Source organism: Oppia nitens, unplaced genomic scaffold (genome assembly GCF_028296485.1).
Source record: "Oppia nitens isolate AA-2021 unplaced genomic scaffold, nextdenovo-longstitch-racon4-pilon3 scaffold1_pilon_pilon_pilon, whole genome shotgun sequence".
Lineage (NCBI taxonomy): Eukaryota > Metazoa > Arthropoda > Arachnida > Sarcoptiformes > Oppiidae > Oppia > Oppia nitens.
Window position 1 is genome coordinate 4,165,585 of NW_026533199.1, and position 13,910 is coordinate 4,179,494.

At 29.7% G+C, this 13,910-nt stretch overlaps 4 protein-coding genes across 5 annotated transcripts; 1 reads left to right on the forward strand and 3 right to left on the reverse strand.

The window, feature by feature from the left end:
* Positions 1 to 210: 210 nt before the first annotated feature.
* LOC128952981 (heat shock cognate 71 kDa protein-like) lies at positions 211 to 2,329 on the reverse strand. Its single transcript, XM_054298463.1, has one exon. It carries the CDS (start codon positions 2,156 to 2,158, stop codon positions 245 to 247), a length of 1,914 nt encoding a protein of 637 aa, XP_054154438.1. The 5' UTR covers positions 2,159 to 2,329; the 3' UTR covers positions 211 to 244.
* A 141-nt stretch (positions 2,330 to 2,470) lies between these two features.
* On the reverse strand, positions 2,471 to 5,160 carry LOC128966300 (exonuclease 1-like). Its single transcript, XM_054313146.1, has 5 exons — positions 4,012 to 5,160; positions 3,528 to 3,960; positions 3,295 to 3,464; positions 2,893 to 3,198; positions 2,471 to 2,496 (listed from the first exon to the last, which is right to left on the reverse strand). Exons 1-5 carry the CDS (start codon positions 4,670 to 4,672, stop codon positions 2,471 to 2,473), a joined length of 1,596 nt encoding a protein of 531 aa, XP_054169121.1. The 5' UTR covers positions 4,673 to 5,160.
* Positions 5,161 to 6,530: 1,370 nt separating this feature from the next.
* Positions 6,531 to 8,118, forward strand: LOC128952982 (probable imidazolonepropionase; the record flags this gene model as incomplete). Its single annotated transcript, XM_054298464.1, has 6 exons — positions 6,531 to 6,703; positions 6,767 to 6,876; positions 6,937 to 7,253; positions 7,315 to 7,418; positions 7,478 to 7,795; positions 7,877 to 8,118. Coding segments are annotated over exons 1-6 (1,263 nt in total), but the record flags the coding sequence as incomplete, so codon positions are not given.
* Positions 8,119 to 8,361: 243 nt separating this feature from the next.
* Positions 8,362 to 13,243, reverse strand: LOC128952980 (uncharacterized). Of its 2 annotated transcripts, XM_054298462.1 has the most exons (10): positions 13,099 to 13,243; positions 12,620 to 12,736; positions 12,106 to 12,296; positions 11,244 to 11,932; positions 10,861 to 10,982; positions 10,677 to 10,794; positions 10,485 to 10,601; positions 8,814 to 10,412; positions 8,632 to 8,741; positions 8,362 to 8,543 (listed from the first exon to the last, which is right to left on the reverse strand). In XM_054298462.1, the coding sequence occupies exons 2-10, from the start codon at positions 12,722 to 12,724 to the stop codon at positions 8,385 to 8,387; spliced, it is 3,210 nt and encodes a 1,069-aa protein (XP_054154437.1). In that variant the 5' UTR covers positions 12,725 to 12,736; positions 13,099 to 13,243; the 3' UTR covers positions 8,362 to 8,384. The 2 variants fall into 2 exon arrangements, with proteins under 2 accessions (XP_054154437.1, XP_054154436.1); XM_054298461.1 differs by lacking the exon at positions 13,099 to 13,243 and having other exon boundaries at positions 12,620 to 13,088.
* Between the last annotated feature and the right edge of the window lie 667 nt (positions 13,244 to 13,910).

The following is a 13,910-nucleotide window of genomic DNA, read 5'->3' on the forward strand; positions in this document are numbered from 1 at the left end:
ACGTTACTTTATGTATAATAATAACGACATTACTTATGTATGTTAGGTAATATATAGTGTTATCTTCAACATAATGATAAATAATTTATAAATTTGCAAATATTTAACTAACAACAAAAATTTATTTAATTAATAATTTTATTACATATGTTTAATAGTAAAAATAAATATTTAATAACTTATGATATTATAAAAAGAAAATAAATAAAATATTTAAGTAAGTAATAAATGACTTGAAATATATTTAATCCATTTCTTCAATTGTCGGTCCGTTTGGAGATCCCGAAGCCATTCCAGAAGCAGTACTATTACCACTTGTGCTATCATATAGTTTAGTGATAATTGGATTACAAAGAGATTCCAGTTCTTTCTGTTTGTGTTCGAACTCTTCTTTATCTGCCAATTGGTTTGTGTCCAACCATTTGATAGTTTCATTTACTTTGTCCAACACTTTACTTCTGTTTGATTCTCCAATTTTGTCTTTAAGTTTCTCGTCTTCAATCGTTTGCTTTATATTATAAGCATACGCTTCGAGACTATTCTTTGCCTGAATTTTGTCTTTTTGTTTGTTGTCTTCATCCTTATAGGTTTCGGCCTCTTTAACCATTTTTTCGATATCTTCTTTAGAAAGTCTTCCCTTGTCGTTAGTAATTGTTATCTTATTTTCCTTTCCGGTACTCTTGTCAACAGCCGAAACATTGAGAATACCATTGGCATCGATATCAAAAGTGACATCAATTTGTGGTACACCTCTTGGCGCGGGAGGAATGCCTGTCAATTCAAATTTACCCAAAAGATTGTTGTCTTTAGTCATCGCGCGTTCGCCTTCATGGACTTGAATAGAAACTCCCGGCTGATTGTCGGCGTAAGTCGTGAATGTCTGTGTCTGTCGCGTTGGGATTGTTGTGTTTCGTTTAATTAGTGTTGTCATAACACCACCGGCCGTTTCGATACCTAAAGACAGTGGCGTTACATCCAGTAATAGCAAGTCCTGAACGGCTTCACTCTTATCGCCACTAAGTATGGCCGCCTGAACAGCTGCTCCGTAGGCCACAGCTTCGTCGGGATTTATGCTTTTGTTTAATTCTTTACCATTAAAGTAATCCTGAAGTAGTTTCTGAATCTTTGGTATTCTTGTTGATCCACCGACTAAAACAATCTCATGAATCTGCGATTTATCCATTTTTGCGTCGCGAAGAGCTTTTTCCACGGGATCTAATGTTCCTCTAAACAGTTCTGCGTTTAACTCTTCAAATCGCGCTCTCGTTATCGTCGAGTAAAAGTCGATGCCTTCGAAAAGTGAATCGATTTCAATGGACGCCTGAGTTGAGGACGAAAGAGTTCTCTTCGCTCTTTCACAGGTTGTCCTCAATCTTCTTAGAGCTCTCTTATTAAGAGACAAATCCTTATTATGTTTTCTCTTGAATTCCTGTACGAAGTGATTAACCATTCGGTTATCAAAGTCTTCTCCTCCCAAATGAGTGTCACCAGCGGTGGACTTGACTTCGAAGATCCCGTCATCAATGGTAAGAATAGACACGTCAAAAGTGCCGCCACCCAAGTCAAAGATGAGGACATTCCTCTCTCCCTTTCCTTTTTTATCCAAACCGTAAGCAATAGCGGCAGCCGTCGGCTCATTGATAATTCGCAATACATTCAGACCAGATATAGTTCCCGCATCTTTAGTGGCCTGACGTTGACTATCATTGAAATACGCGGGAACTGTAATCACAGCGTTGGTGACTTGAGATCCCAGATATGCTTCAGCGATCTCTTTCATCTTCACCAATACCATCGATGAGATCTCTTCGGGAGAGAATGCCTTCATCTCTCCCTTGTATTCTACTTTAATCTTAGGTTTGCCACACTCTTGGATCACTTCAAAGGACCAATGCTTCATATCTGACTGAACTGTCGAGTCATCAAATCGGCGACCAATGAGTCGTTTGGCGTCAAACACGGTATTCGTGGGATTCATCGCCACCTGATTCTTGGCCGCGTCGCCGATCAATCTCTCGGTGTCCGTAAAGGCCACATATGACGGTGTCGTACGGTTTCCCTGATCGTTGGCTATGATCTCGACCTTTCCGTGTTGAAACACACCGACACACGAGTAGGTCGTTCCTAAGTCTATACCAATTGCTGGAACTTTTGGCATTTTATCACTTTTGTAATAAAACTTTTTTTTAACACAATATTTAGTGAAAAACAATTTCAAAGTTATAATTGTTTAGACTCTTTATAGCAGTCAATGTAATCACAAGTTATAACAGTTTTAAACTTGAAGTGCATTTCCAGTCACTCTCTGAGCCTTTTATATGCTTTGACTCTCTCTTCCAATACTTTCCACTAATTTCTACGCTATTCTCGATTTTTCAGTTATTGTTCCATAAATTACGTCAACAAAGGGGACATTAATTGCAATTGTAATAAATTAGTGAATCAGTTGAGGGAAACAAATGCATTGACATTATTGATAGAGAAATGAAGAAAATGCTGGAATATTCACAATTAATCGACTTATTTGTGGAAATCATATAAAACTTAAAGTAAATTAAATTATATTTATTTATAAATTATTCAAAATTTATTAATAATTTACTCAAAATAATATTTTAAATATAAATTTTAATACAAAAATAGTATCAAATGAATTAATGAAAATAAACATGCTTATTTTGAATTATAAAAAATAAATGAAGTTTAAAATAAACAATAAATTTAAATCAATTATTAATAAAAAATATTGCGTTAAAATAAGTATTATTATTATTACCGCAATTGTATACTAATATAATAATAATAATTAAAATGATTTATTAAAATAATTTCTAATATCTCTCTGTTTGGATGTCTTATTAAAAGAGGAATTATATAGAGATAAGTCTATACTTTTGTTTGCCGATTGACTGACAATTGATTTAGTATTAGTAAAACAGTCATCAAATATACCGATGTCTTCATCACTGGTTTCACTAATTTCTGATCTTTCGGTGTCACTCATAGTCAAAGTATCATCTAATGTATCAATAGTTGTGTTTCCGCTTGAATTTAGCGAATGTTGACTTACATTATTATAACAGTTATCTTCATCAGTGGTTAATCGCATTCTTTTGTTTGCAATCGATGTAAACATATTTTGTTTTTTCTCGCGTTTGAAATAYTTGCTCTGAAACTCTTCGGAACTTTCTTTGGAAACTTTAAAAATATTTCGCGAATAAATACTTTTAGTCGATATATAATTATTTTGTTGTACAGTTGTTGTCATTTTATTTGATTCTTGATTTTCATCACAAATTTCTACTGAGTATTCATCAACTAATTGACGACAACTGACAAAAGTATTTTCATCGATTTTCTGTCGTTTGAATGAATTCGGTGACAAATTATTTGATTGAACAGTGGTTTGTGGTATAACTGTTGATTGATGTGAAATGTGATGACTTTCATTAAGAGATGGCTGTCTATTGATTAAAATTTTGTTATTTGGATTTAATTTTTGTAAAATTAATTTATTTGTTGTAAACTTCGACTTATAATTTAACCAATCCTTTGACCAAATGCTATCTTCATTTGGTTCAAAATTATATGAGTCAATGATATCTAAAGTCTTTGTGTCAACGTTTCCAATGGCATATTGAAAAGCAAAGTCATTGCCGAGATCTTCATTGAAGTGAATGCCGGCATAACTGAGTTCATTAGCAGTGATGTTATTCTCATAGGGAGTCAATGGCACTAATTGTCGCAATTTTGGACAAAACACCAGTTGATATCGGAAAGTATTGTCAGCTCTAATGAAATCATTGACATATTGTTGACTGACTTTAACTTTTTTAGTCATTTTGAGATAATTGGGAATTTTAAACAAAACTGTCTTCAAGTCTGAATTTGTCGTTAATTTGAAAAACTTTTTGGCTCTTTGGAGACCAATTCCTGGAAGATTTGCCAAATAATCACAACCTAAACAACAAATAATTAAATTACCGGTAATTGTAAAGCAAATCATCAGACCTGACATTATAGACATATGTCTTAATTTGTTGACATCAAAACCGTCTCCCAAACACTCCTTAAGCAAAGACATGTCCATCAACTGTCCGTTTCCTTTAGCGTCCAATTTAAACAAACAGAGTCTACAGTTAAAAACTAATAAATCCGAGTCTTCAGTAATGACAAAATCTGCAAATCCATTGTTAACCAAATAAGCTATTTGTGGATCCGCTTCAAAGGGCGCCACAATAATGTCGACCTGTTTTTCTCGCAAAGCATTAATCAATTTTCTGGTCATTTGTGGTGTGATTTCAATACATTGTTTCATTAATTCGTTAGCCTTCGAGTCCTGTCCTTCGGCTAATAATAACTCAATCTTATTCCGTACGTTACGTTTGGTCGCTTGTCTTTGTCTGTGTGTCACCTCTTTAGCCGGTAATCTTTGTCCATCAAACACAACAATCGGTTTAATACCGACGCTAACCAAATGTTGGCACCGTTTAAGAAAATAGTTGACATATAAATCGGTTTGTAGTCCTTTATATAGGTCTTGAGCGCAACCATATGAGGCCCGATGTAACCATCCGTTACCGTCAATCACACAAACACTTCCCGATAAGTCCAACACATTCACAGGTTTGGTCGCTCTCTCCAGTAATGGTAATAATCCCTGGATTCCCATTATATCTATACCTTTTGTCGTCAAACCATTAATAGTAAGACAATTAACCAAAAGATCAATTAAGAAGAAATGAGATCAACTTTTTGGTGATAAAAACAAAACAATGCTTTCATTTAATTAACTAAAAAAGTTACACAACTTTTGATTTCCCGCTTTAATCACAACATTAATAACGACTTTTAAGTATTACTGGAAAAAAGTTGCAAATCTTAGTTAATATAAGCCAATAGTTACGACCTTTTTGTCGCACATTTGACTAAATGTATTAAATATTCATAATTTGTGATATGTTTTGAAAGTCAGACAACAATCATATATTGCATGCATTTTGTGACCACTATTTGACCACTACTTTACCGACCGTCACATTACGGGAGATTTAAATGGTGGCCACATATATCAAAGTTATATTCTTCGGATCGATTGCCAGTATCATTGGTGTTGGTATTGTTTCTAGTTTTGGTGGTAAAGAGGAAATAGATTATACCATTAAAGTTAGTATCAATGATATTATAGTCGATGTAATCACTGATTATGACAACTGTTTTGACAATAATTGTCTGATTTGTTGCAGAAATCAAACAAGACTTATGTTAATAGTTTACCGAAAGGCAAGTATATGCAGGCCATCAACGATGCGGTCAATTCAGACAAACCATGGATTACTGAAAAACGAAAATAACATTAGCTTTGGACTCAATTATAGTGACTTTTGCAGTTAATGGCAAATAATTAAAACATGATTTGAATTTATTGTTTGATAATATAATTCAATGTTATTTTTAATTAGAAATTGTAAATATAGTAAATAAAAATTATTATTACCTAATCATATGTTATTTTTAAAAAATTGTTTTTAAAATTGTTTGATAATTGAAATTTAAAAAAAATTATACTATATTTGAAATATGACACTCCGATAATGAAACGGTGAAAATATGATATTTTGGTACAAATCTATACCTAATATAACCGGATATATACTTTCATTTGATTTATAAGAAAACCAATGAATAAAAATGCAGAATAAAAACGCCAAACAAGAGTTATCACAAATTAGAAATCAACTGATAATCACTGAAGAAGAACTTGAATCCACAAAACAACAAATATGTGATAAATCTCAACAACTCTTTTCAGTGAAACAATAATTTTTATCAGTAACTGAACAATTGGTTTCAACAATACAAGAGCTAATGTCAACCAAAGAAGATCTTTCATCGACTGAATTAGAGATGAGTTTATTGGAAGAAATGATGAATGAATTTAAGGAAAATAATATATTATATTATTGTTTGACTCAATCTAAACAATATAATACTCTTCTTTTGAAAGAAGTTTCACAATAATTATATTAATGAATTGCAGTCAAAGAAAAGTGAATTGAATTGTTGGATCAAAAGTCGACTGAAAACAAACAATTGTCTGAAATGGTTGACGAACTCATTGCCAAAGTCGGTCATTAATTGTTGATTTTATTACAATTTATTTTTATAAACAAATTTTATTATGTATCAAATTTTTATTAATTCAAATGTTTTAATTATAAATATTTTATAACTATCGGTAATGTATTTTTTTTTTAAATATAAATAAATAATATAACATTTTTATAACATTTAAAATAGTTTGTCATAATTATTGATAAAAATCACAACTTTAGCTTAAATAAAGTTAAGCCAATCAAGTGTTGAAAATCAAGGATACACTGGATAACAATTTTTTTTATTAAACTTAAAAACTCAATAAAAAACAAGTTTTAAAAATATTTTCTAAATTTCTACTTTTAAATTCAATATATTAACAATTTCTTTATATTTGATGTAAAATTTTTAATAATATTAAAGTCAAAAAATAAAATGAGTGGTTCGGCAAAAATTATTATTAAAAATTGTGAACAAATAGTTCAGGTCTGCGATTGTCATGAATCATATAAAAGAGGTCCACAAATGGATAGTCTGGCTATTATTGTTAGACGGGATGATAGCATTGGATGCAGTCTTGTCATTGGATTTGATGGACTCATCAAAGGTTTGATTATATTGATAACAGAATTACTATTTAGTATTAAATATCATAATTATAATACAATAGATATTGGTTATGATGACCAAATTGGATCTAAATATAGTGATGTTAAAGAAATCATTGATGGAACCAATTGTTGTGTTATTCCCGGACTCATTGATAGTCACAGTCATCCGGTTTGTTATTAATTAATAATAGATAATAATATTAAAAATGTCTAAAATATTAATGATTAGGTGTTTGCCGGCGACCGTGTCTTCGAGTTTGACGCTAAAACAAGAGGGGCTTCATATTTGTCGATACATGAGAAGGGAGGAGGCATTTACCACACTGTCTCTCAAACACAGTCAGCAACTGAACAACAATTGCTGAAACTATTGCTTTCAAGAATTGATAACATGATGTCGTGTGGAACCACTGTATTGGAGTGTAAATCTGGTTATGGCTTAGATTTAGAAACCGAAACAAAAATGCTTAGTGTTATCAATAAAGCAAATGATTTGACATCAATGGATTTGGTGACCACTTTTTTGGGCGCACACGCCGTTCCCAAGTAATTATTGACTGTATTGTTATTAAAATTATTTTTTAAATATTTAAATATAATATAATAGAGGACTATCGCCACAACAAGGAGTCAAATCTGTGATTGAAATGATGACAGTTTTAAAAGATAATAAGTTTAATATTGAATTTATTGATGTGTTTTGCGAAAAAGGTATAACTTTTTCAATTGTTTGCTACAAATATATTATTATAATTTAATGTTATTTATAGGTGTATATGATGTCCAGCAAAGTGAAGAGATCTTAAATGCTGGCAAACAATTATTGAATGCTTTTCCTGGTTTTCACGGCGAAGAACTTAACTATTTAGGATCAGCCGAAATGGCCGCAAGAGTTAATGCCAGATCTGTTAGCCATTTGGAGTTTATTGGCGATGAGGGCATTAAAGCTCTGTCTGATAACAATATTGTTGGCATAGTATTGCCGACCACTTTATATCTGCTGAAACTACAGTCCCCTCCCGTACGCAAAATGATTGATAATAACGTTATCGTAGCCATTGGTTCAGATTTTAATCCTAACGCCATGTGTATGCTATTAATTTTAACATTTTTTTGTTTGTTATTTGACTAATCGCTAAATTTTTAATTGTTAAATAATTTTTTAAAAGGTTTTTCCCTTCCAATGGCTATGAACTTAGGTGTCGTTAAGTGTGGCTTTACTATCAACGAGTCGTTGGCCGCGACTACAATCAACGCGGCCTATGCTCTCAACCGAAGTCAAACACACGGCTCTCTTGAAATCGGGAAATACGGAGATTGTGTGGTCATTGATGCACCCGATTGGAGACATATTGTGTATGAATTTGGAAATTCAACTCATCTTATTAAACATGTTATTAAAAATGGTAATATTATTATATAAAAATAACATTACATTATTGTTTAATTATGATATTATTTGTATGGTTTAAACAATTTATCAATTTTATTTCAATATATTAAAACAATACAGTGTACCGTATATTCATCACAATACTATCATATATACTGTATAAATATATTAAATATTAATAGTAATATTTTTTTTAATAAATAAAATCCATAAGTTATATATAAATAATAAATACATTTATTTTAAAAAAAAAAAACGATTGAATGATATATTGATATATAAAATTAGGGTTCAATTCGTTTTTTCATTGGAGTCATATTATCACTGATGAGACACTCGTTTTCAATCCAAGTGCTTCTGTGTTTGTCATTGATTTGCCAGTTAAATGTCAATGGAGTCCATAATATTTTGTCAGTCCATTCAGTACATACCGGCGACCAAAACTAAATATTACACAAACATATTATTACAAGTTTTAATTTTAAAAAATATTATTTTAAAAGGTTTTAATTTAATGGTTTTAATGATTACCTGATACCATGAATTAAGACTAACATTCATAGGATTATAACCATTAGAGACAGTCAAACATAACTGATGCGATGGTTCAAAGTCAAGATTTGAATGATAATTAAAATCTCCTAAAAATGATTTTAGTTTTAAATTTAACATTTTTAAAAAAATAGTTTTAGTTTAATAGTTGAAATGTTAACCTCCGATATTCATTCCTCCCTTCATAACCAGCACTTTACTGATCACTTCTCCGGCAGCTTTAACCTGTGCTTCCGGTTTAAAGTTAATTGTTTTCAATTGATTAGCAGTTTTGGATTGACAGTTGAATTGTGGTAAATCAAAATCCATTTGAACGTTCAAACGTATACCTAAACTCATTTGAACGATCCATAAATTAAAGTCATAGACTGGTATAAAATTTGATGATATATATGGTTGCACTTTGGAAGCATTGCAATCACTAGTGGCCGCATCGACTAATGTATTGCCAAAAATGTTGACATAAGCTCTGGAAGAATCTTTTTTATGGTAAACATACATTTTACCAATATCTATATCTGATCCCAGAAAGTGAGTGCCGGCAACAAATTGTGCCATTAGTTTGTAATCAGGATTATTCAAAGATCCAGTCGCGTCATTGACAATATTGGCCTTAAAGACAGCCTGTGCTTGATTTGGTCCAAATCTTTTAGTGGCCGAACATTTTCGGCGCTTAATATAAGACACATTCTGTTCTGTGTCTTCAGATTCTCTCATTCGATCCGATATTATAACCGATTCGTCGGTATTAACTGTCGACTGTTTATTGTTGTCATCTTTAGGTGGAACCCATTCTTTACAAGAACTCTCTGTCCAAAAGCTGTCATAAACTTCACGTTTTGAACGAATTCTCTTAATTTTCTTTAAAAAATTCTTTGATATTTCTGAATGTTTTCGTTCAAAATATCTGATAATATTATTTTCAAGGCATTCATTGTGTTTCTCGTTAATTAAATTATCACTTAAAACATTATCAATTTCATTGAAACCAATTTTTGGCCACCGATTAGCCGATTTTACATCCATTTCTATTGCATTGATATCTTCAATGATCGCATTCACAACTTCTTGTTTTATAACACAACTATTTTTTGGTTCTTTCAATAGTCTGAGATACCATTTCTGGACTCCTGGATGTGTTAACAATCGCCGACATGAATGAATTGCAGCTATTCTTATAGACTCCGACTGATGACACGTTTCTCCAAACATTTCACTGTATAATACGGTTGTATTTGATCCCAGATTTCCAATTGCCTCCAACACATCCTCAAGCAATGGATTATTACTATCTTTATCGCAATTCATTTGATTTAATTTATATTTCAAAATATCAGAAATTTTGTTTTTCATTTCTAATGATTTTGAATGATATCCTAAATTACTGACCGCTAATAGTATTATACCCTCAAAATTGCTATTAGTTTGACCTTTCATTATGTCTAATAATTGATTAATTAATAAATTTTGTGGGTTTGGTGTTTGAACTATCAATTTTATATAATCAATTTTATCTTCAATGCTATTGTCTGATTTGATTTGTTTTAATAGTAATGATTGTGCAACACTTGATTGTGATTTAACTAAAATTAACAATAAATCAAAACATTGTTTATTTTTTAGTGACAATTTTGTGCCACAAATATCTAATATTGTTTTTTCTTTAATCATATTATTAACCAAACGAGTCATTGATGAAACTGTCTTATCTTCATTAAGAATTACTTCCAAATTAAGTGACTTTATTAAAGTATTATATACTAAAAAATAATTAATAAATTAATTTTTAAAAAATCATAATTATTATAATTAAATTACGTTAATATAATTACATGGATTCTGGTAATCACTTGAAATTCTAATAAATAATTCATTATTTTTTGTATTTTGATTGAGTTTTTCATTAATATAATTTCTGGATGAAATCAACTGATCCTTTAGTGAATTTTCTATATATTGTTTTGAAAATTAAATTATGATAATTATTATTAAAAAATAATTGTTATTTTTATTTCAAACAATACCTGCTGTTGACTCTGAAATGATTTGTTCGCCTTTAAGATTAAGTTTAGACTCCATTTGTTTTAATGTTTCTAAACTCTCTTTTTCATCGGTAGATCTTTTTGTTATCCTTTTAGTCATCTATTGATATTTTTTCAAAATATTTAAAAAAGTATTTTTATTGTATGAAAACATATACACAACTACCGAAAGTGAATATTTTGTGCGGACTTTGAGATAGTCTTCAATTTCTGGTTTTGTATTTGTGTCACGTCTTGTACGCGAAGAACTTTTCATTGGACTAACCAATGATAGTGACAAATGGCCGGCTATTGAAAAAATTACACAAAATTTAATTATATATAATACAATTAATTATAATTTTAATGTGTTAATGTGTAAGTTATGTTTAACATCATTAAATTACAGTGTATTATATGTTTTGGTAGTATATGAGGAAATTCAAGTTTGTAGTTAATTATAAGTATTTTGTATTGTTATTTGTTTTTTTTGTTTAACGAGAAATTCAATGCCATTTCTATATATTTAACGCCAGATTATAATTAAAAACAAATTTTAAAATCACGTACCGGTTGTTGTGAGACGACCTTCAGTTATCTTTTGAATTTGTTTAGCATTTACTCCAATTTGAGAGTTGTCTGGTATCATACCTTTACCATCGCCTATAGACATGACATCATCTGGTGATACATCTCTCATAACAGCCAATTGTTTAATTTCTTTAGTTTGAGATAATGCTAGAAAAGATGAACTAAGTTTCAGATTTGTTCCGTCCGATGATTGCTGAAGAGATTCTTCGATTTTTCCGCTGTCATCGTATGAATATTCGGAAAAATGAGATCCAATCGGACTTTTTTCTAATATCCTATTCTTTGATGCGTCTAATTGTGTTGCAAATGTGTCTGCTATATGTCTTTTAAAGTTTTTGATAGACGGATCGGTTTCTTTATCGCTGAACCTAATCTCTGGAACTGAACCATCCAATAGTTGTATAAAAACATACGGAATGGCAAACATTTTATCGTAATTAATATTATAATTAGGTGTCGATCTTCGAAACCGATTTCTATTTTTATTGTTTTTGCACTGATATTGCAAATTTGACGGTTGTTTTTCAAAGTCAAAGTCAGAATCAGATTCTTTGTCTGACTTTCGGTTTTTTCTTGTGAATAGATTAACGAAAAAATCTTTGACGTCAACCCACGCCTGTTTGAACCATCCGCCGACACTTCTCTTATTTCTTTTGATTTCATTTTGTCTGAATTTTTAAAATTTTATTAATTTTCAATTAAATTTAAATTTAAAGCTTATTTGATGTACTTTAAACAAATGTTTATTTATTTAATTAATTAAAAAAATATATACTTAGATTTAAAACTATTTAATATTACTGTATTAATAATAATAATAAAATATGTAATGTAGACTAACTTTATTTTAATTACTGATGGCTTCAAGTTTTCAATTTGGACCATATATTTCAGTCCATTTGTGCCGTATTTGCCATTTTCATCGCTTCCCAGACAGTGAACAATGACATCGGCTTTCACTAAGAAGTCCTCATTCAATGGACCCCATAATTGTGTAGTACTTTCGTAGTCAAACACTCGCTTTTCACCCGCCTTTCAATTTATATATGTTTTAATTTTATTAAACAAATTCTTAAAGATTTAAATTATAGTTAAATGCAAATAAATTATAATTTTTTTAACTTAAATGTCTTTTTTCTTATTTCTAATTATAAACATAAATCCTAATTAATAACTCTTTTTTTATAGCTTTCATTATTTTCTAAATATAAAACAATTTATTTAAATCTTATTTAGTGTCCGTATAAATAAATCATTTTTAAAATAATATTTACATAATTTAGTTGTCTTTAATCTCTAAAACATACTCTATATAAAAATATTAGTTTAAATTAAATAGAAAATACTATTATTACCTGACAGTTTAATTTTGTCAATAGATTAGTCTCCTCATCAGCGCTCAGGTATGTTAGCAATGAGCTGACAATTAATATAATAATTGATTGTGACGTTTGTGACATACTTTTAACAAACTGTGAATATTGTATATTAAAAAAAAGTTATTATAAATAGTTTTTTCTAATTCACTGACGAAACTAATGTATATTAATAATAGTCAATAAATATATTTTTAGGTCTCTATAGCCACTCATATAACAAACACACGCCCGCAGCACAACCTGTGCTTCAAATATAATCACGTTTAGGTACACAACAATAGTAAGCCAACAATAGACAAACCACAAGCCGTGAGTATATTAAAAATAAGTTATTTATTAGTTTTGTCGTCAATGAAAATACATTTAATAATAGAAATGATAGAAATTGTTTTTTTAAACATATGGTGTATATATAGTAAAAATTATAGTTATTATTATTGTAAAAGTGTCAATACTTATCAAGTTTTCACTGTATTTATATTTGATCAGTTTGATACACTTCTACTCAAAAAAAAGTTTCTTTTCTAGTCATTACATCAAATATTTGATCACAAAATTAAGTTATGATATTTTGTTTAATCAATTTATTATCAATAACTCTTTTATAACATTACTATATATGTATATTTAATATAATCGTAAAAAACTTTTACAAACTACTACCGGATGGAAAAATAATATCACTATTCATATGTTATATAAGTTTTTGTTTTGTCAACTTTGAAACAGTCAATCTCCCCGTCCTTTTCAATACAAGTCATTAAATGACATTTACTATAAAAAATAAGTTTTTTTACTGTCTATCTCCTGTTCACTGGAAATATAGCTAACATTTTGGTTGGCTAGCGGTTATGAAATCGCATGTTATTCGCATATATTTTACGGGGGACTGGTTTTTATCATTTAATGCAAAACACAAAATGCAATATTTAATTATTTTAAAAGCAATGGTACAGTATATCTATTATATACCGTATTTTCATATAATTTTTTTCCATGCATAATGGTAACCATTCAAACTAAATTCAAATAATGAATTTTTATTTTATTTTTTTTTATTTTATTGAATTCATTAAATGCATTTCCAAGAAATCATCAATTAAAGTGAAAAAAATAAAATAATAAATTTAATGTTTTAATAACATTAATAACATTGATTACAATAAAACAAATTAAATGAAAAAGAGTTTATGAAGAATGAAATCATTACTTCTTTATACTTAAACTACTGTACATTGAAAGGAAAGATAAGAGAAAAAACTTTTTT

Excerpts from the sequence above, each read along its gene's own strand:
- LOC128952981 (XM_054298463.1), bottom strand. The coding sequence starts at position 2,158 with ATGCCAAAAGTTCCAGCAATTGGTATAGACTTAGGAACGACCTACTCG.
- LOC128952980 (XM_054298462.1), bottom strand. The coding sequence starts at position 12,724 with ATGTCACAAACGTCACAATCAATTATTATATTAATTGTCAGCTCATTG. Across the intron at positions 10,983-11,243 it reads AGGTCGTCTCACAACAACCG|CCGGCCATTTGTCACTATCA; the intron begins GTACGTGATTTT and ends TTTTTTCAATAG. Across the intron at positions 8,544-8,631 it reads GTCTTAATTCATGGTATCAG|TTTTGGTCGCCGGTATGTAC; the intron begins GTAATCATTAAA and ends TGTAATATTTAG.